Source organism: Pezoporus occidentalis, unplaced genomic scaffold, assembly GCF_034315485.1.
Source record: "Pezoporus occidentalis ecotype Australia unplaced genomic scaffold, CSIRO_AGI_Poc_V1 ctg4, whole genome shotgun sequence".
NCBI classification, from domain to species: Eukaryota; Metazoa; Chordata; class Aves; order Psittaciformes; family Psittacidae; genus Pezoporus; species Pezoporus occidentalis.
The window spans coordinates 22,317,289-22,336,097 of NW_026915724.1; the positions used below are offsets into that span (position 1 = coordinate 22,317,289).

At 40.4% G+C, this 18,809-nt stretch overlaps 1 protein-coding gene across 2 annotated transcripts in view; it reads left to right on the forward strand.

The window, feature by feature from the left end:
* The window catches only part of RAB31 (RAB31, member RAS oncogene family), a 61,662-nt gene extending 43,487 nt beyond the window's left edge, over window positions 1–18,175 (forward strand). For both annotated transcript variants that reach the window (XM_062633001.1, XM_062633000.1), the window contains exons 5-7: window positions 576–682; window positions 5,646–5,755; window positions 17,083–18,175. In XM_062633001.1, the coding sequence (XP_062488985.1) occupies window positions 576–682; window positions 5,646–5,755; window positions 17,083–17,180 (315 nt within the window). In that variant the 3' untranslated portion in view covers window positions 17,181–18,175. The remainder of the gene's footprint in view (window positions 1–575; window positions 683–5,645; window positions 5,756–17,082) is intronic.
* Window positions 18,176–18,809: the final 634 nt, after the last annotated feature.

Genomic DNA, 18,809 nt, shown 5'->3' on the forward strand with positions numbered 1-18,809 from the left:
TTGTTCATCAGTGTAAGGAAATAGAAAATTTATTATTAAAAGGTAACATCAAAAAGTGTTTGGATTTTGTACTTGGAGGGAAAAAGCCAAGTGAATATTCACTTGTCCCTTTGGTTTCATAATGAGTAAATTGGGGGTTAGCAGGTCACAGATTCAGAGATGAGGGGAGAGGAGTGTCACTGTGAAAGCTTTCCTGGGTGTTACTGAAAATATGACAGTGGTTGGGATGTTAACTCATTGGGCAGAACTTAGATAAATGAAGCTCACATTAAAAGTGAAGGAAATGGCTACTAGCCAAAAAAGGAAAGTTTAAGAAAAACATTCAGTGCTTTGGGGGAGAGGGGAAGGGGACGTGGGCAAAGGGGCCAAATGTCCAAGTTCAAGATTAATTCGAGGAAGTCTTATAACCTAAAGTTTAAGAAGCAGATTACGTAGATACAGTGATCTGGTCTTGTGATCTACAAAGTTAGTATTGCATTAATACTGTCAAAACTGTGTTCCTCTAACTTCACAAAATAAGCAAATACATCAGTGGAGCCTTGGCTTTTAGCTTATTTGTTATTTCTCTGACTTAGGATTCGTTTCATACTTTGAAGAAATGGGTGAAAGAACTAAAAGAACATGGTCCTGAAAACATTGTAATGGCCATTGCTGGAAACAAATGTGATCTTTCTGATATCAGGTAATACGTTATTTTTGTTGTTGCTTTGATTGCAGTAACTATATTGTTTCCTTCCTCCAGGTAACCGATTTGTACCATTGTTACAACAGTATGTAATTTTGGTCAGCTCTGTTTAGCCTTTCCTAACAAACTTGCCAGCAGCAGCACAATTTGAATTACATACTTATTTTTATCCCTCTTTTACTGCCCTTCATGTGTATTTGTGCAATCTACACCCTTTGGCTGCTGAACCATTTGGAATGGAAAAGTATTCTTTTTTCTTTATTGTATTCCATTCATATGAAAAGGGGAAGAATGTATGAAGCAATGAGCAAAACCAGCGGTGTAGAGCTAAAAGGATGGGCCTGAGGTAGAATAATGTTATTCACAGAGAAGCTCTGAGAACTTGTGCTTTGCCACAACTGAAACTGTCCCATAATACTGGGTGTAGAAAGTGCATTTTTGTTTCTTAGGAGTATAACTTCAAGCAAAACTTGTGTCACCAGCATGAAGCAAAGAACCTCCAGGGTGAAAGGGGATGGTTGTATCTGCACTCCTGCAGAAGAGCTGCCATGGTGCTGTTTGGCATTAAGAGTGAAGCCAGTCACTCTTCTGCTTGTTAGCTCTATTTTGGATTTGCATTTATCCTTTCTGGAAATGGAAGCACATTCTGCTATATAGGAATGATATCTTGTGTCAGCCCACGACTCTCTAATTTCTTGCTTCAACTATGAGTACACACTTAACATTCATATTTGATGTTTTCCTGTTAGGATCTCATAGGCTCGTGTGGTTGTTCAAATACATCCCCCTGTAGTTTTATAATCATTACGTTGGTCTGGGTTCACCAGAGCCCTGAAGCATGTGTGTAATTTCAAGTGATGCAGTGCTGTATTTAATCAAGGCATATGCAATCAAGGCATATGTGTTTTGGGTTCTTTTTGAGGGTTGTTTTCTTTGTTCACCTCTGCCCCCATCAGCCATGAACCAACACAAACTGAGTCATTGATTCCTATAAGACCAAAACAAGCCCTGATTCTAGAAGACTCCTGGTTTCTGCTGGGCTAAGAATCGGGGAGACAGTATATTGGCATGATGCTTGTCAACGTGGTGAAACTGAATGCTGTAAGACAAAACATAAGTTTCCAAATATGAAGCAGGAAAAAAGGATGATTATTAAAATAAACCCAAAAACCAGTTAGTACAAATACAACTTTTCAATTGCCCTGAGAGTCACTTTAAATTTATTGCATAAGTGTTCCCAGAATACAATTGCCTGATTAAATCAAGGGCAGTAAGTTTGGAGATTGTGACAAATGGCAGCAATTGCAAGTGAATCCATAACCAGCCCTCACCCTGCTTTTGGTAGCATTTGCCATGGCAGCAAGCTTTTAAATGCTATTCCACCTGAGGACATGAAGAAAACCCTGCACACTAGAAAAGCTGTGGGGATAGCGGGGTTCCTTACAGAGTGACTGTGATCTTCCCACCATGTTATTCTCAAACATTACTTGTTTACTGTTTGCTGATCATCTGTTTCTTGCTCCTGTTCAGCCAGTACAGCTTTTCCATGCACAAAATGTTCTGGTGTTTGCATGGTCCTCGTGGTACCCTGTGAACTAATGTCTCTTATTCCTTTTTTAATTTTATTATTTATAGGGAGGGGGCTTTTTTCCTCGCCATAATTATTAATAGTTTTGAGAATGTTTTTTCATGCAGCTATTTTTTTCTGCATCCCCCAGCCATTTTTCTTTCTGAAGTCATCCAGTGATGTCCAACTAAAGAGATTTTGGTGGAAAAATAGAGAGCAGACTGTCTTGTACGTGATATGTTTTCACAGTCCTTCCAAAAATCTGATTATTTATGCAACACATGTAGCTGTATGCATTCTCTGACTGCTTTATGTCTTCAAATTTATTTCAGGAAAAATAATTTCAGGTGAAATATGTCACCAATTTATCAGGTTGTTTCCAATGAGTAGAAAATACGTATGCCTTTGGGCACAGAGAAATTAAAAATAAAATGATGTGAGCACACAGGAGCAAGCTGCTGTTTGTATGCATTTTTGGCATCTCGCTTTGGTTTTGTAGAACTTTTGGCAGATGTTTTGGTGGATATCAGAGAGACAGCTGCTTTTAAGACCAATGTGAACAGATGCAAAAGAGGACAGGCTGACCTGGTTCAAGTTGATTTGATTCTGCCTTCTCTGTGACTGTAGAAGATATAATGTAAGGAGGAATGAATGGAAGCAATAAGAACTGATTATCCTCCTTTGGGAATAGACTGACACTATTTCTCAAAATCATTCACGATGTTACCCTGCTCATTTAGCATCTAAAATTTGGTTTTGAGCTGCCAGGATGGATTTGGGACACTTAGGGGTCATGCTGCTTTTCCCAGTGTTGTTAATTAGGCTATCGGCAGATCTTGGCACTCTGTTGAAGTAAATTTCTCCTCCGTATTGAAGGAATTTCTATAGGGAGACAGGCAATTTTGTTTAGTAAAAATCCTCATCTTTGCTATAGTGCTGTAAACTTTAGTACTGTTGAGTATTTGGCATTCTATAAGTAATAGTACTAGACTTTTTCTTTCTGATATGTGTCCTGTCCTCTGGCAGGTTATTAAAAAGTAGTTTCAAAGACAGGAGCTGAGATTTCAGTGTTAAATTGTTTTAAGTGTCCAAGATACTTTTTGAGCGTTATGAAAGTCAGTAGTCATAATGGCAGCTACAAGTATTTTACTTCCCTAAAAATGTGGCACACATTCTTAAGAAATAGCGTTCACTGGAAATTGCCAGATCCTTGGTTAAGAGAATTCAGCAGAATTTCATGCTCAGATCTTCCCTCTCTCCTTCCAGAATATTTCTTTATCCAGTAATTATTCAGAAAATCTCAAGGCAGAGTGTATCAACACAATGGTTGGGATGGATAATGGGTTCAAACTTACACAGGGGAGATTTAGATGAGATACAAGGAAGAAATTCTGTACTACAACAGTGGTGAGACACTGGAACAGCTTGACCAGAGAAGCTGTGGCTGCCCCATCTCTGGCAGTGTTCAAGGCTAGGTTGGGCAAGGCCTTGGGTGATACGGTTTAGTGTGAGGCTTCCCTGCCCATGGCAGGGGGTTAGAACTCGATGATCTTAAGGTCCTTTCCAACTCTAACTATTCTATGATTCTATGAAATAATTTGCATCTTTCAGAATAGGTATTCCTCTAACTTTCCCAGTAGCTGTGGAATAACGCTTTCTCAGCACTCTGCTGATGGTTCTTTCTTCTCTCTTCACCCTATCTTGCGTGTGTTCATCTCTAGGCTTAGAGTTCAAGCATTTATGCTTCTCCTTTTGACAAGGTAGCATCTTAGCAATGTTGACATCCAGATTATGTTAACTTGATGTATGCAGCCTTCTTGGTGCTGGCAGCACTGGATGGCATGATGCTTATTGCCCACGTGCTGTGAACTCTTATAGGCCTCCTTTAGAAATGTCATCAGATAGGGCTAAGAAGTTCTGTGATACTTCCTTGGGATATGGTCACTTGCTGCTGTTGAACCATTTCCTCCGTTCCTGAAGTTTGCGTCCTCATCTAAATTATAGCAAGTTGACAGTCTTCATTACATAAACTTATGCTCTCACATCTCTTCCTTTACTGTTGTTTGAATATTATCTTACATAGTTACATTCCTTTTTTCTTATCTCCAGGGCCATCCACAGATGGTGGTACCTTTCATAAACAAGGCCAAGGTGCCGTTACAGAAATAGTAATGGGAGTGCTGCTTTCCATGTGTCTTTGCAATAAGAAGATGTATAATGCAAAGAAGCAAGTCATGGAAATAAGCTCTGAATCCAGATGCTGGAATTGTAGGCTAATTTTTTGAAAAACATTTGTAATAAACCAGGCAATTATTCTGCCTCTCTGCACATTTCCCATGAGCAGCAGGTCTGATTAATTTAAAATACATACCTTCAGAAACTAATTGTGAAATTGCATTGCTGTGCTCCCACCTAAATAGCTTCTGTCAAAGCCCAAGGCAGTCATACTAGGAGGAAGTTGTACTGAGAGTCTCTGGATTGGTACATCAGAGCAGCATGTGCAACAGAGCTGTAAAGCCACACAAATCACAGCAGCTGGTGTATAGAACAACTGGAAATAAAATAAGGCTGGCAGCCTGGTGTTTCAATGTGTCTCCCCTGATCGGATACACCTTGGGTGCCTGTTAGTGTGTTCAGTCTCAGGAATAGTGGTGGTTTTGGACAGCAGCGAACACAGGCAGATTCAGCTTTGCCACCTGATTCAGGCATATCCAAGGTCAGCAGGGGGCTTGGCTTTGTGTCTGAGGCAGAGGTCTCTTGCAGGTTGTAAACTGCATTTAGCAGCTTTTGACATATGAAGTGATGGCTACAAAGTGAGGATGTTCTACCAGTGATTTTAAGATGGTATCACTGCGTTGACATGGCACAGAATGGTGATCACTCCTTGGTGAATCTGGTAGTCCCAGATTGTTATTGCGTATGTGCTCAGTCAGTGGCTTCCATATTTCTTTCAGAATCTCTCTTGTTTTCTTGCTGCTTGCAAACACTTAGACACACGTTCTTCACCATGGTCATACCCTGTCTTGTTTAAACACTTGGTGTGGATAGTGCCGGTTGCTGCCTGGATCAGCAGAGTTTTGTGTCTTTTCTCTTGTGTTTTAATGATTTTTTTATCATGGTCAAGTTTGACCAAAAAAAAACCCAAAACAAACAAATGGGGTCATCATTTAAATTATCTTCCTTTTTTCCAAGGCATGGATTCAGCAGCAAGTCCAAGAAAACTGTAGCTCAATCGTTGGTGAAATTTTGATATTAGGATATGATGATGCCATAAGAAGAGGAAAGATAGTGCTGCTTTTGCAGAGAAGAGCGTACTAATGCTTTTCTGATTGCACTGTTTTTGATTATTTATTGAAAATTTGTTATGTTCTTGTTTGGTTTTTTTTTTGGTAGGGAGGTTCCTATGAAGGATGCCAAAGAATATGCAGAATCTATAGGTGCGATCGTTGTTGAAACCAGTGCAAAGAATGCTGTTAACATTGAGGAACTTTTTCAAGGAATAAGTAAGTAAATGCTCCATTTATTTATTTGTGATTGCTTGGAGGCCTTCTGAAAAATAGCTGTCTGTTTCAAATCTAAAAGCTTCTTTCCCAAGGACATCAAGAAATCTACTGGGCAAGTAGCATGGTTGTACTTTATGCTGATATAAACTAAGAATGACTTTGAATACACCAGAGCAAAGCATAGTAGATAGTAGATATGGGTTAAGCCTATTCCTTCTAAATCTGTATATAAATCCTGACCTGGGTTACATCTTCTGTTTCAGACCAAGCCTACTATAGGGCTGATACTGTTGATCTTATCATCATGTTGATAAAAAATTAAATGTTGAGAAATGCACCTGGAGAACTGTGATAAGAAGAGAACAGTCATTGCAGTGGAATCTGTTTAAAAAGAACGTTTTCTCTCCAGGACTTTTAGACAAGCTGAGACTGACATTCCTCATGAGGACAAGAAAAGACATCTTGTTCAGTTTGCCTTCTAGGGGTTCCAGTTTTGGTCTCTGCCTGCAAGTAGGAAGGACCTCGCAGGCTGGAAAGGACCTTAGGAGACCTTCAGTCCAACATCCCACTCAAAGCAGACTTGATAGTGAATTCAGACCAAGTTGTTCTGGCCAGTCTGTCTGGGCCTGAGAGCAGAGATTCCACAACCTCTCTGGGCAGTTGAATCTGGTGTTTAAATAGTCCTCACAGTGGCATCCCGCCAGTGTATGAAGCTCAAACCTCTCCTGGTTCAATTCATGGCCACCATCGCTCATTGTCCTGGATGCGCTTCAGTAAAGAGCCTGGGTCTGTCTTCTTAGCAGCCCTTCCATAGGTACTGACAGGCAGCTTTGCAGTCCCCCATGGCCATTTTGCCTCCATCCTGAACTGCAGCCAAGCCTTGTTTCCTCAGCCTTTCTGTGCAGGGCAAGTGCTCCAGCCCTCTGACTGTCTTGGTGGACCTCCTCTGAAGTTGTGCCGGTTTGTCAACATTCTTCTTGTATCGTGGGGCCCCAACCTGGATGTATTAACCAGCCTGTGTTGGACTATATCTGGAAGGGGATAACCACTTCACCTGATTGCTGGCTTTGCTCTTGTTGGTATAACTTAGGATGCTGTTGGCCATCTTTCTTTGCTGCCAGGGCACTGCTGGTTCATGCTCAGCTTGTTGCCCTCAGGTCTTTTTTGGCAGAGTCGCTTCCTGGGCAGCCAGTCCCCAGCCTGTCTCATAGCCAAGGGCTCTTCCTTCCCACAAGCAGGGCTTGTCATTTGTCCTTTCTGAGCCACATAAGGCTCCTGTTGGCCCATTCCTCTCTCCAGCCTAAGGCCCTCTGAAGAGCAGCCCTGCCCTCAAGGGTATTGAACATGCCAGTGAGTTGTGTATCATCTGAGGGTTGAGGTGGGTGCGTATGTTTTCCTCCTTCAGGCCACTGGTAGAATGTATTAAGCATGGATTTCACTTATAACTGGTCTACAGGTAGATGCAAAGTGTTAACCACTGGCCTTTAAGTCTGATGATTGAGCCAGTTTTTCACACAGCTAACAGTCTACCATCTAGACTGTACAACTTGGATATACCAGCATGCTGTAAAGAGAAAGTATGGAAAACCTTGATAAAGTCAAAGTGGAAAACATCCAATGCTCTCCCTCAATCACAGTTCAGTCATACTGTTATTTAGGGCAACCAATTTTGTTGGACATGGTTTACCTTTGGTAAGTCTGTGCTGACTGGTTCCAGTCACTTCTTCACCTTCATGTACTCAGAAGCAGTTTCTGAGAAGATTTGCTCCATGGTTTTCCCAGGAAGATGAGTGAGGCTAACCAGCCCATAGATCCATGGCTTGTTACTGCCCTTTTTGAAGACATGTACAACATTCACCTTTCTTCAGTTGTAGGGAACCTCTCTCACTCTCCACAACCTTCAAAAATCATAGGAATGATAAAGACATTGCAGTGACATTGGTTTGCTCTCTCTGGATCCTCAGGCTTGTAAGGGTTGAGATTTTTTCAGAGCTTCATGACTTGATCCTTTTCCACTACTGGTGGTTCTTCCTCTCCAGGAATCCTGCTTTGGGGCGCAGCATGTCCAGAAACTCAACATTGTTTCCCAAAAGCCTCTTTTAAAGTTGTATTTCATTTCCCATATTCACAATCAGCTCATATTATCTACTACACTTTGCCTGAGACGGGGTCTGTTCAAATGTTTGCTTTGTTTGGGTGGGATGTATTTGAAGCACTTAATGAGAACTGATGTTCTAGAGTACACTACCTTCCTTTTGCCTCCTTTACAAAGGAGTGTGTAACATGGCTTGCTGGAGGAACTGGTTCTTCCTTGTGATAGTTTGTCTGCACCTGATGGTTGTGAATGTTCCCACAGAGGAGCTCATCCTTGCCACACAATTAGTTAATTAGTTTCTGCCTTTGATAGGCAGTACTGCAGCTGGCAGCATACACTGTCCCTAATAATGGATATAACAGATGAGGAGAATCAGCTAAATTAAGTTTAGTATGAACTAGATACCCAGGCAAGTGCACTTAATTCCACAGGCAATTATTTCTATATATAGAAGTATTTGGTCTCAGTGGATGTACTCATGACCTTATCAAGTACTCAGTGGAGAGAAAGGAGAGAATTGGTAGTGTATGTTTATAGAAATATAGTGGAAACCTGCTTAACTAGCAAGAGAATCAGTATGGTTGTGACTGGGCAGAGGATATGGGTAACTTTCTGATGTTTCACACCACTTCAGTGCAATTTCAAAGAGAACCTGTCCAGCCCAAGTTGATGGCTTTATTTCTACCTTCACAAGTCTATGAAGACCCTCTGTGGCCATGTCTCCTACACTGTTGAGTAATTTTGTTCGTGTGGGGCCCTAGAAGTCATGCTGCAGCCTTATTTTTGCTTTTATGCTGCCCAAGAGTGTGTGCCCCTCTCTTTGTGCTGCTGTAGAAGGGCACGGTGCATCCCAGTCAGCTTCAGCTTCAAGGGCTCCATATCCCCAGTCTCTGAACAGAGAGTCAGCAACTTCTGTTTACCTTGGATATTGTAGGTAGGCTGTACATGTTGTCTATTTTACAGCCTGGATTTGGAAGGATATTCCAACATGTGTGGAGAATTTCTCAATTAAAAACCTAGAAATTGATACCCCAAACAGAAAGGATAAGACTACATTTTAATTTAGCTAAAAAATTTACCTCCTGCTTGCTTATGCTTTTCATTTCTCAGAGGCATTTGAACATAATCATTTTTCCTTCGTAAAGTATCTAACAACTGTCTTTTTTCTTCAGGGAAAATATTGTGAACATAATGATATAGTATAGTGGGAAAAACTTACTCAACATAATGATATAAAGAAGGTGGAAAATAAAAGGGGAACTGGGATGTTTTGCTGACAATCAGACAAATCTTGGATAAATTATAGAGATTATATATAGAGAGACATCACTTAGTTTCTGAGGTTCTTACAGTACACTATTTTTTAAAGATTTTTATGATAAGTTTCTCTCAGGATTTGAGGATTTGACTGCTTTGAGGGATGTCTAAATCACAGTCTCAGCACAAATCCATTGTCCTTAACTCTTCTCAAGAAAATACAGGATGTGGAAGTAGAAGTTTCTGATTCAAGATGGGGCCAGTCTGGCAGGAGGGGGACTCTGCAGTCCACGTGCTCAGGTGAATAAGGCTGAAGAAGCAGACTAAACACAAGAGTCAGCGAAGTTGGTGTTCTCCGTGCTGGAGAATTTTCTCTGAGCTGCATAATAATAGGATGTAGCTCCTGGCTGTCTGTTGTACCCCTGTGATTTCAGATAGGAACCACTACACTTTGGTTACATTTAGCAGTGCCTGACTGAAGGCTCACAGTGTTTGTGAAACGTCACATGGCTGGTTTGATTTCCCTGTAAACAAGAAAAGAATACTTTTAGTACACTTGTATATCCCCCACTTGCTCTAAATTTTTCCCAGTGTCTTTCTTGGAAGATTTTTGATAAAAAGGGCTTTACTGTAGTGTTTGTTCATGTGTTCCAGTAATTCTTTTTTAATAGCTGCTTGTCTATAGGATCAAATGTTATTAATTTTTTATTCCCAGCCTTAGACAAATCATACACGCAGCAGTTCCTTGTCACTGGTTTATACTTCAGCAGCAGCAAAAATGACTGGAATGTATTTATCCAATAGCAGTATAATACAGTATAAAGCCGTGCCTGTGCAGGTGATCATACCATTTCTGTGTTGCCCCTTCTTGGTTGTGGGGCTTTAGTCTGCTGACCATTGCTTGTGTTTGGGAAGGCAGCTTACCCATTAAAACTGGATGGTTTTCCATGACTAAATAAGCTGTCCCAAGCGTATTGTCATTTAGTAGCAGTCACACCCTTGCAATTTTCAGACACCCATTCATTTAAGAACTCAAATAAGCCTTAGTTACCTTATTAAAGTGTAGTATACAACCAGCTGCTTCTCTTGAGGCTGTGTATGTTGCCTGTTACCTTAACGTGAAGATGCCCCAGATACGAAAGGGAAGATCACGTAAAAGCCAGCCTCTATAAATGATAGAGCCGGGGCTGTACCTCCCAGGTTAATACCAGTCTGCGTCAGTAGGTCCAAAGGTAAATAAGCAGTGTGATGAGTGAACTGCTGAAGAACACCTAGCCAAGTGAAATGTGAGATATGCTTGTGCTTAAGCAAAAAGAAGTAGATGATGGGCATTCATTATATTTCTGAAGTCTGGAATATGTTGGAGATAGTTGTTCTACCAAAAGGGGCACCATTGAAGCATTTCGGCATCTTCTGTCAAGGGTGAGAGGGAAGCGAGGAGAGAAATTGTCAGAATCGCTCTATGGAAAGTGTGTAAAGAGTTGTTAGCATGCTCAGTCTTACTGATGCTAGTACTATGAGAAGGAGAGGCAGGATTAAAAATCCAGACAAAGATGCTCTTCCGAGATGAGGCTTCCTAATTAGAGCAGAGAGTTTCTGTCTCAGGATATATCCTTTCGTGTGGTAAATGCTCAGTTAATAAATGTATGAAGCTATTGATTTTCTGATGCTTTGCCAGCAGCTCATATATTGAATATTTAATGTAACCCAAATACTCGTTTCCTAGAAATACTAGGAGATTAGGAAAAAAACCCCAAACCTCAAACCAAATCCAATCTATAGAGTTCAGAGTTTAACCAGCTGTATTCTGGACAAACCAGAATGGAATTTATGGAGCATCCATCTGTGGAATGGGGAGGGATCCTTTCCAGCGGACATTGTTGTTTGCGCTGATTTAGATGGATTTGGATGGGCACGATTGCAGGTGGACAATTTTCAAGCTTTGTGAGTGATGAGTATGGTAGTTTTTGTCCTGTGATTTGCTATCTGTGAACTACTTTGGAGAGGTCTAAGAAGAAAAGAAAGTACATTTATGTTACAAAGAAATTCACACCATTTTTCAGGCAGCCCAAGGTCATAACTGGATTTCTGTAGGGGGTGTTCACCTGTGAACGCCCTGTGAAAGGATGGAAAAACATTGCCCTAATTTATGTTTGAGATTATATTCTTTACAGTTTATGCTCCCTGTTCTAGGGTTAGCTCTCCTGTTGCTTTCAAATTTTAATGAATGAAGCAAAACTTGCTGGCCTTTGGACTACTTATGAAGTCAAATGTGTGAGGTCCTGGATTTCTTTCCAACCATAGGAGAGCTCTCTAACATAAATTAGTGAATAAACCAAAACAACCTCAAGTTAATTACAGGCAGGACATCAAATCAAGGTTGCATGTCTTAGTAATTAAAGTAATTAAGAATTCTCTTGTTTACTTTAATGCATGTAAGATTTAAAAGGTCTCTCTTTTTCCAGCAGATTTTAATTAAACAAGCAAAATTTAGTTGTATTGCTGCTTCCCCTAGCAAGAATTTCAGTGTCAGCAATCTACACTTTTGCTTTATTTTCTTGCTTGGAGATGCTGTTAGATATGCTATTAGGAGTATGAAAATAATTGCAACTTAACTGTGTTTAGTTATGCAATATCCTTTATTGTAAAGATGTGTTACCTTGCACGAAAGCTTACAACATGAAGTAAACAGCTGTCATCTCTGTCATCCTGCTTCACTACAAGTATGGGGGGGGAAAGAAAGTGGAGACTGATAAGTGGGCCAAGCTTTATAACCCATGTGAGAGTCATGTGGAACTTCTGAAATATTGGTGAAAGTGGTTTCGAAGGATAAAAGTATTTGGGGAGATTAAGATGTGTCTGTCCTAAATCCTACAGGTGCAGGAAGTCTTGTATGCAGATGCCAAAACTGTTGGATAAGATGTACCTGCTTCATTCTGCCATGCTTTCACAACTGGCTGTGCTTTATTAATGAGGTTTATGGAGAGCAATGCTTTGCAGGGGCTCACCTTGCTGTGATACAGCTAGCAATTGTAGGAGGAGGTTCTGCCATTGTATAGCTGTTGTACAACTACTTGAAGAAGTCTGCCTTTCCTGAGGTGAGCCATGAGAAAAGCTCACCTAAGCTGTAGGAGCTGCCAGGCTGCTGCTCCAGGGCAGAGTGAAATGGATCGCACATCCTGAACTAATGAGTATCTCCCCATCCTTCAGTCCCCTAAAAAACGAATTTCTATGTGATTTTCAGGAAGAGAATAGATGGGGGAAATGAGCAGAAAGCCACCATGCAGCACTGTGATGTCTTGCCTGTGACCCTTGGCAGAATTGTTGTAGCTGTATTAGACAGTAAGACTGTGCTTCTTTTGGACTTGGACTTCGTTATTTGGGTGTGCCACCTTGGGTTGATCACATCACATCTGTTTTCACCCTAAATGAGTATCTGTTCAATGCATTGTTGTGTCTGTCCCTTTGTCAGCATGGTAACCAGTGGTGGGTTTTGTCCCTTATGCTCAGCTTTCAGACTGTTCCCAGCCTTTCATGCAGTCTTGTACAGGTCAATGATGAAAGTAGTTTCATGTTAAAGAAAACCCACAAAGCAACAAACAAGCAAACAAACAAACCCCAAACACACACATGCACACAAACCCCAAACCTAAAGCAAAAAGCTCAACACCAAGCCTAATTTTTCTGAGGTAATGGATGCCACAGCTTGTAACTGGAGCGTCACATTCAAAAAGGAACAAATTGCAGATTTTGTTACTGTGATGATGCATCCTGCTTCCAGCTGCAGCAAAGCAATCCCCATCTGCCTTTCTTCAACTCTGCTCACAGAGCTGTCACCCAGTCCTTGCATCTCTCTGGCTTCCCTGCTCCAGTTTTCATTTTAATTCCTTCCCATTTTGCTTATCTCTTGTCCCACCCTCCCATTTCCCAATCTCTTTGCCTTTGGCACCCTCAGAACTGCAACTCCCAGAGTGCTGATTAATCTCTTTACATCAGCAAACCTCACATTCAGTAGAAGGAGTTGGAATTCTACCAGGCTTTGGAGAGGACCCTGACCTTCATGCTGGACTGCCTCAGCCAAATTCAAACATGCCAGAAAGGAGGAGATGAGATCAATTTAGTGCTTCCCACCTGTTAACCTGGAGGGTTCACTTCAGAACAATGACAATTTCTGTAACTCTATATTTGGGCAGTCTCTTGTGACCCTTGTTTTACACACCATCGTGTGTTTACTACAGTGAGATCATGGAGGATACCAACACCTCTGCACAAATGTGTAGAGGTGCATGGTTACAAACAGTTTTGTTGCGTGAAATCTGTGAAGCATGGTCCGAACATTAGCAAAATGAACCCCAAATATATGATCAGATATAAATACAAGGGCAAAATCTAATTTTTAAATTGCAGTCAGCTGGTCTTCCTCCATAGAAATACCAGAATTGGGAACCATATGGGACTTTCATGCTGTCTCAATAATAGTATATCCTTAAGTTCCTTATTTAACCAGTTCACCTGCAGAGTTCTTAGGTAAATGTATGCAGATCTGGTTTTCTCTGTGTGATTGGCTGTTTAATCTGGAATCTTAAAACGTGCTGTTGGTGGCCTTTGAGAAGCTGGCTAGTTCTCTTCTGTCCTGCTCTGCCAAATGGAGAAAAGACTCTATTTGTGGTCTAGTTTGTCATATTCAAGTTAAGCAACAGATGAGTTCAATCGCCCATGCACCTTTTGAGCTGACTCTATCTTAACAGAGCAGTTTTCAGTTTGAAGAATTGCCTTAATCTTTTTATTCCTTCAGTAGGGGAATTGCAGGGCTGGATGTCAGAGCACTACTGCTCCTTTCTGACATCAACTGCATGAAAGAAATAACATGCTGATTATTAACAATATTAATATTTAATATTATTTAATAATACTGATTAATTATTAATAACCATGCTGTAGGTTATCTAACACAGGGGCATTTTTTTATTGGTCTGGAACCATGTATGCCAGTGAGATACACACTTTAAATGTTTATATACCTTCTAAAATTAATTAAGTTTATGACCTCTGTTGATCCTGACTCGGTGCCAGCTGTATTTGAGTTGGTGTCAGCAATATTGATGCTATACTTATCAAGACCTGAATGACAAGATCAGATGATCACGGCACTTTTAGGTAGCAATACTGATTGAGCTGGTTTAGAAGCAGGAAGTGTAGGTGCAGGTTCAGCATTTCACTGCTCACCTTCAGTGTTCTGCTGCTGCGTAAAGCTTTCTGTGTTACAGCGTCTTGCTGTCAAGGAGGCCCAGGGAGACACAATCAGTTAGACAGGCTTCTGACTGATTACTGTTATTCGCTTCCCCTGACTCTTGGTGAAAATCACTGTATCATTTGCTATGGAGCTGGTTCTCAGGTGTTAGACTGAATTTACACTCCAAGAGAGTTACTCCTGTCAACTGCACATCAGGTGGTAAAAGCTGCTTGGGCAGGGATAAGTCTTGTTACTAAAACTAAGATGACTTAAGGGTTTAATAAATCTGGTAACAAAAGAAATCATAAATGAGAAAAAACTCAGCTACTAAAAAAGATAGTCTTAAACTTGAAAAAAGTTTTGACTGTTTAAATGTTTATTTCCTTGTATTGAATTCAAGGGGTGTCCAAACAACAGAAACAGGGCTAGTTAATGACAAATAGCACTGAAGTTCAAAGGCCAGAATAACTAATCAGCAAATATTATGTCTAGAGATTTTTTTTTCTCTTTATTATTTGTAGTTGTTATCTCTGTGGTTTTATTGTTTTGAGAAATGAAATACGTCAAAGTGATTCTTACTGGTATATATTGTGTCCTGGTCTGAACTAGACAAAGTGCTCGTTGACCTTGAAGCCTGGAATGATTTTGTTCTGAAGATAAGTTAACGTGTTTCTTTGCATACACATCAAGAGTACTGTAGAAAAGAGTTGAAACTCATGAGAAATATGAAACACTGAATGAAAAACAAATAGAGGCAATATAGTTGTTTAATGCGGGCTTAAGCTAGTTAGCATGTTAAAGCTCTCCTCTTCTAAACTTGCTGTTAGAAGAACCAAGTGTTTAGAGAGCAATTTGCTTAATGGTATGTTATGGAAACTGTGCCTGCAGATTCCAATTTTTTGGCTACACTGTGCTCTGGGTCAGATGATGGGGTTTTATTGTAGCTGGGATTGAGTTGAAAGCATTTTGGAAAGAGTAGGTACCTGATGCAGAAGTTCCCTGCAGGTCTCTACGACAACAGTGTGACCTTCTTGGAACATTCTTCTTATTCTCTGCAGTTTTAATAATTAGTGGATTCTCTTTAGTCTCCAAACAAAGCCAGCAGAACTAATGCATGTAACAGCTGTGTCTATAACCACTCATTCTGCTTTAAATTTCATTTTGAAGGGCACTTCCAAACAAAAGTAAGGTGGTGAAGTCCAAACAATGTACGCAAGGTGTGAAGGTGATATTTTAGTGACCTGAATAGGGTGCAGCATTGCAGTGCCAGTGCTTATGTGTGCTTCAGCCCTCAAGATACCCATTTCTCACTCTGTTGGACCAAATACACTATCTTTAGCTTAGTAATGTGAGGAATTTTCCCCCTCTCATTCAGTTTGTACAAACAGCCAAGATTATCTGCTTCAGAAGGCACGCTTTTGTTTGTTGTATAACATACCTGTTCAGACTGACTGAGAGAGGTGAAATTTTGATGGGCTTGACCAAAGGTAATTTAAGGACAAGTTTTACAGATGAAATTTTGTGGTTTGATTCACTGGGTTTGAATTTTACCTGAATGCTTTAAACTCACCCTCCCACAACTGCTCCCCCAGGTAATTTGTAGGACTCAGGCTTCAACAGAGACGTAATTCATGGAACATTTGCCAGAAGAGAGCTGTGAATAAAAGCAGCAAAGGATGTGGAAACCTAAACTGTAAAATCCACCTGGATTATGATGAGCTGTTTACAGGATCGTTATGCTCCCTGAAAGTGGCGTGTAACAAGCAAATGTTAAATATTCCACTTCTTGTTATTTAACATGCATAATAGTAAAACCAGGAATAATTCATAGGAAGTAGATTAAACTTCAAAAAAAAAAAAATCAGGAAATCTACAAGGTAATGAGAAGTATGTTACCATGACTCCAAAATACTGATGGAGACATCACACAATGGGTGTAATGGAAAAGCCAGGCCCACACCAGAGACAGAAGATAGATTGGACCTGGGAGGATCTTCTTTCCCATTTATGATTCTAATTACCAAGCACATTGTATGTTGTCCATGAGTAGGAAGCCAGTTAGACGAAGATGCAGCAGTTCTAGAAGGGCACACAGAGGAGGGAGTTGGACCAGTGCCTTCTGCCCCAGGGAGATATCTCTAGCTCTGCTGTGATGGCTGAAATTCTTTAAAACATTTAAAATAATTGCCCCATAAGATGATTAAAAAGTCAGGAGAGTTTGTGGGGAAGGGGGTGGTAAGTAATCAAAGCTGTCAACTGGAAAGGCATGGGTACCCCTCAAAGGAGGGAGGGATTCAGTCAGGAGAACAGGTTCATTTTTCAAATATAAGCGCAGCATGCGTTTAGTTGCTGCGCTTTGTAAAACTTGTGTACAAGGACTAAATGCCAGGCGGATTTAGGGCAGGCAAGATCTTGTTAAACTAGCACCATTCACACTTAGGTGCAATTAGGAGAAAGCCGGGAATTTTTCTTAGTTGTAAGATAACTGTATTTTTAAATACACGGACAACATAATTTCAATATATTTCATGCATTCTCAATAGACATATTTCATACATGTTTTTAAATGTAAAAATCTTTTCATAAGCAGGATGCAAGAGAAAATATTCAAGGTACACAGGAGACAGTTGTCTTCCGGTGAAGTTTGACAGATGGGATTCTTATGCAAACTAAATCATTCTGCTGCTGCATGTGTTGTTTACTACATGAGGAAAATTGAATTCATTGCCTCTTCTGTTTCAGGTCGGCAGATTCCACCCTTAGATCCTCATGAAAATGGTAACAATGGAGCCATCAAACTTGGAAAGCAGACTTCACAGACGGGTAGGCGGTGCTGCTGACCCAACCTGATCTCTTTAGATTTACTTGAAAAACAGCACCATTTGCTTTTCTCACTGAGAAGGGACTTTGTGATCTCACTGACGTGGCTCCTTATCTTGAAAGCAGTAATTCCAATACTTCCCATGAGCAGTAACGCGAGTCCCAGAAGCAGAAAGCTTTACTTCAAAGGGATTTTGCAAAACCTAGTTGGAAAATCCTCTCTAATATCCTGTCAAAATTACAGTGTCAAAGTACTCTGATGCTCTGTTCAAACCACTGACTTTTTTTTTTTAATAAAAAGATCCTTTTATATCTAAAATTTAGATTTGCTGCAAAAACTTATCTTCTTACATTGCAAAGTGGACTTTGCTTGTTTTTAGAGTTTTCTTTGTAATAATAGGGTGGAAAAAAAACCTATAAGCCCTGAATTTTGGCTTACAGTTGCTCTGCCATCCTTCTAGCTGGACTTTGCTTCAGTATTTTTTTAAATCTGTAGCTTCATCATGTACTTTCAGTAAACATCAGGAAGAAATTGACTGAATTTGCTAAGTAGAGCAAAAATGGATCCAAAGGATGAGCAAGTGCAGTTTTTACAGGCTAGACGTTAACCTGTGTCAGGAGGTGCTGTGTATGTGGAAGAAGGAATTGTCATGAAAGAGACTGCTGGACCCCATGCAGTTCCAGTCTACTCCAGATGCAGCCACTGTGCTTTGCCTGAAGTGATTCCCTTTCTAGGGCATGGGCTTTCTTAAACACCAGCTTAATCTCCACTGCGTACCAGGTTTCCTCCACATCTGTGACCCAGACTGAAGTTATCTCTGCTCAAAGACGCCACATCCTTGGTTTCTAACAGAGGGTGCCACAGTGCCTCACTCCTCGCGGTCTCCCTGCTGCACTCCAAGCAGTCTTCATGTTGGAAGAATATTTCTGTACAAAAACAGCTTAAGAGAGCACAATATAATTTGGAGTCAAAGGCTGGAATCTAATAAAACAAACCAAGATGTTTCTTTACAAATGCAATTCTGTGAATTTTTGGAGTAGGCTCTTCACTTGGATGGGGATGTGCTATGGAAGATCCGCTGTATTGATGCACTTGAAAATGCAGTATTGAAAAACAAAATCCAATAGGTGGTTATGAACCAGAAATAATGTAAAACCATATGTGTTCTCTGCTTCCATCTTTTATGCACATGTGTGACTGAGATGATAAAATCCAAATTTATCTTTAATTTCATTGGAAATCAGAACTAGGGTAAGAAATGCAGGCTACAAAACCACAGTCTAGCCTGCATTCCACAACATTCATTTGTTCTCTCAGGAGGAAAATTAACCTCCCTGTACTTCTGTTGGGGAGCTTACAAAAAGCAAACAAAAGGGAAAAACAACTTTCCACAATAAATCATGAACAGGCAGGCTAGAGCTGGTTTTCTGTGTTTATACATAAAACCAGAGCTTATTGCTTGGTTGTGAGATTGCTTTGATAAAATGGCACTAATTATTAGGGCTTGAAGGAGAGCCAGATGAAATCAGCGGGAATGTTTCTTTGTCTTTAGAGGGCTTGAAGCAGTTCTAGGTGGGAAATGTCCAACTTGATTTTATCTAAGAATATAAACTGCATGGTTTTCTTACATATAATCCATTTCTTCTAT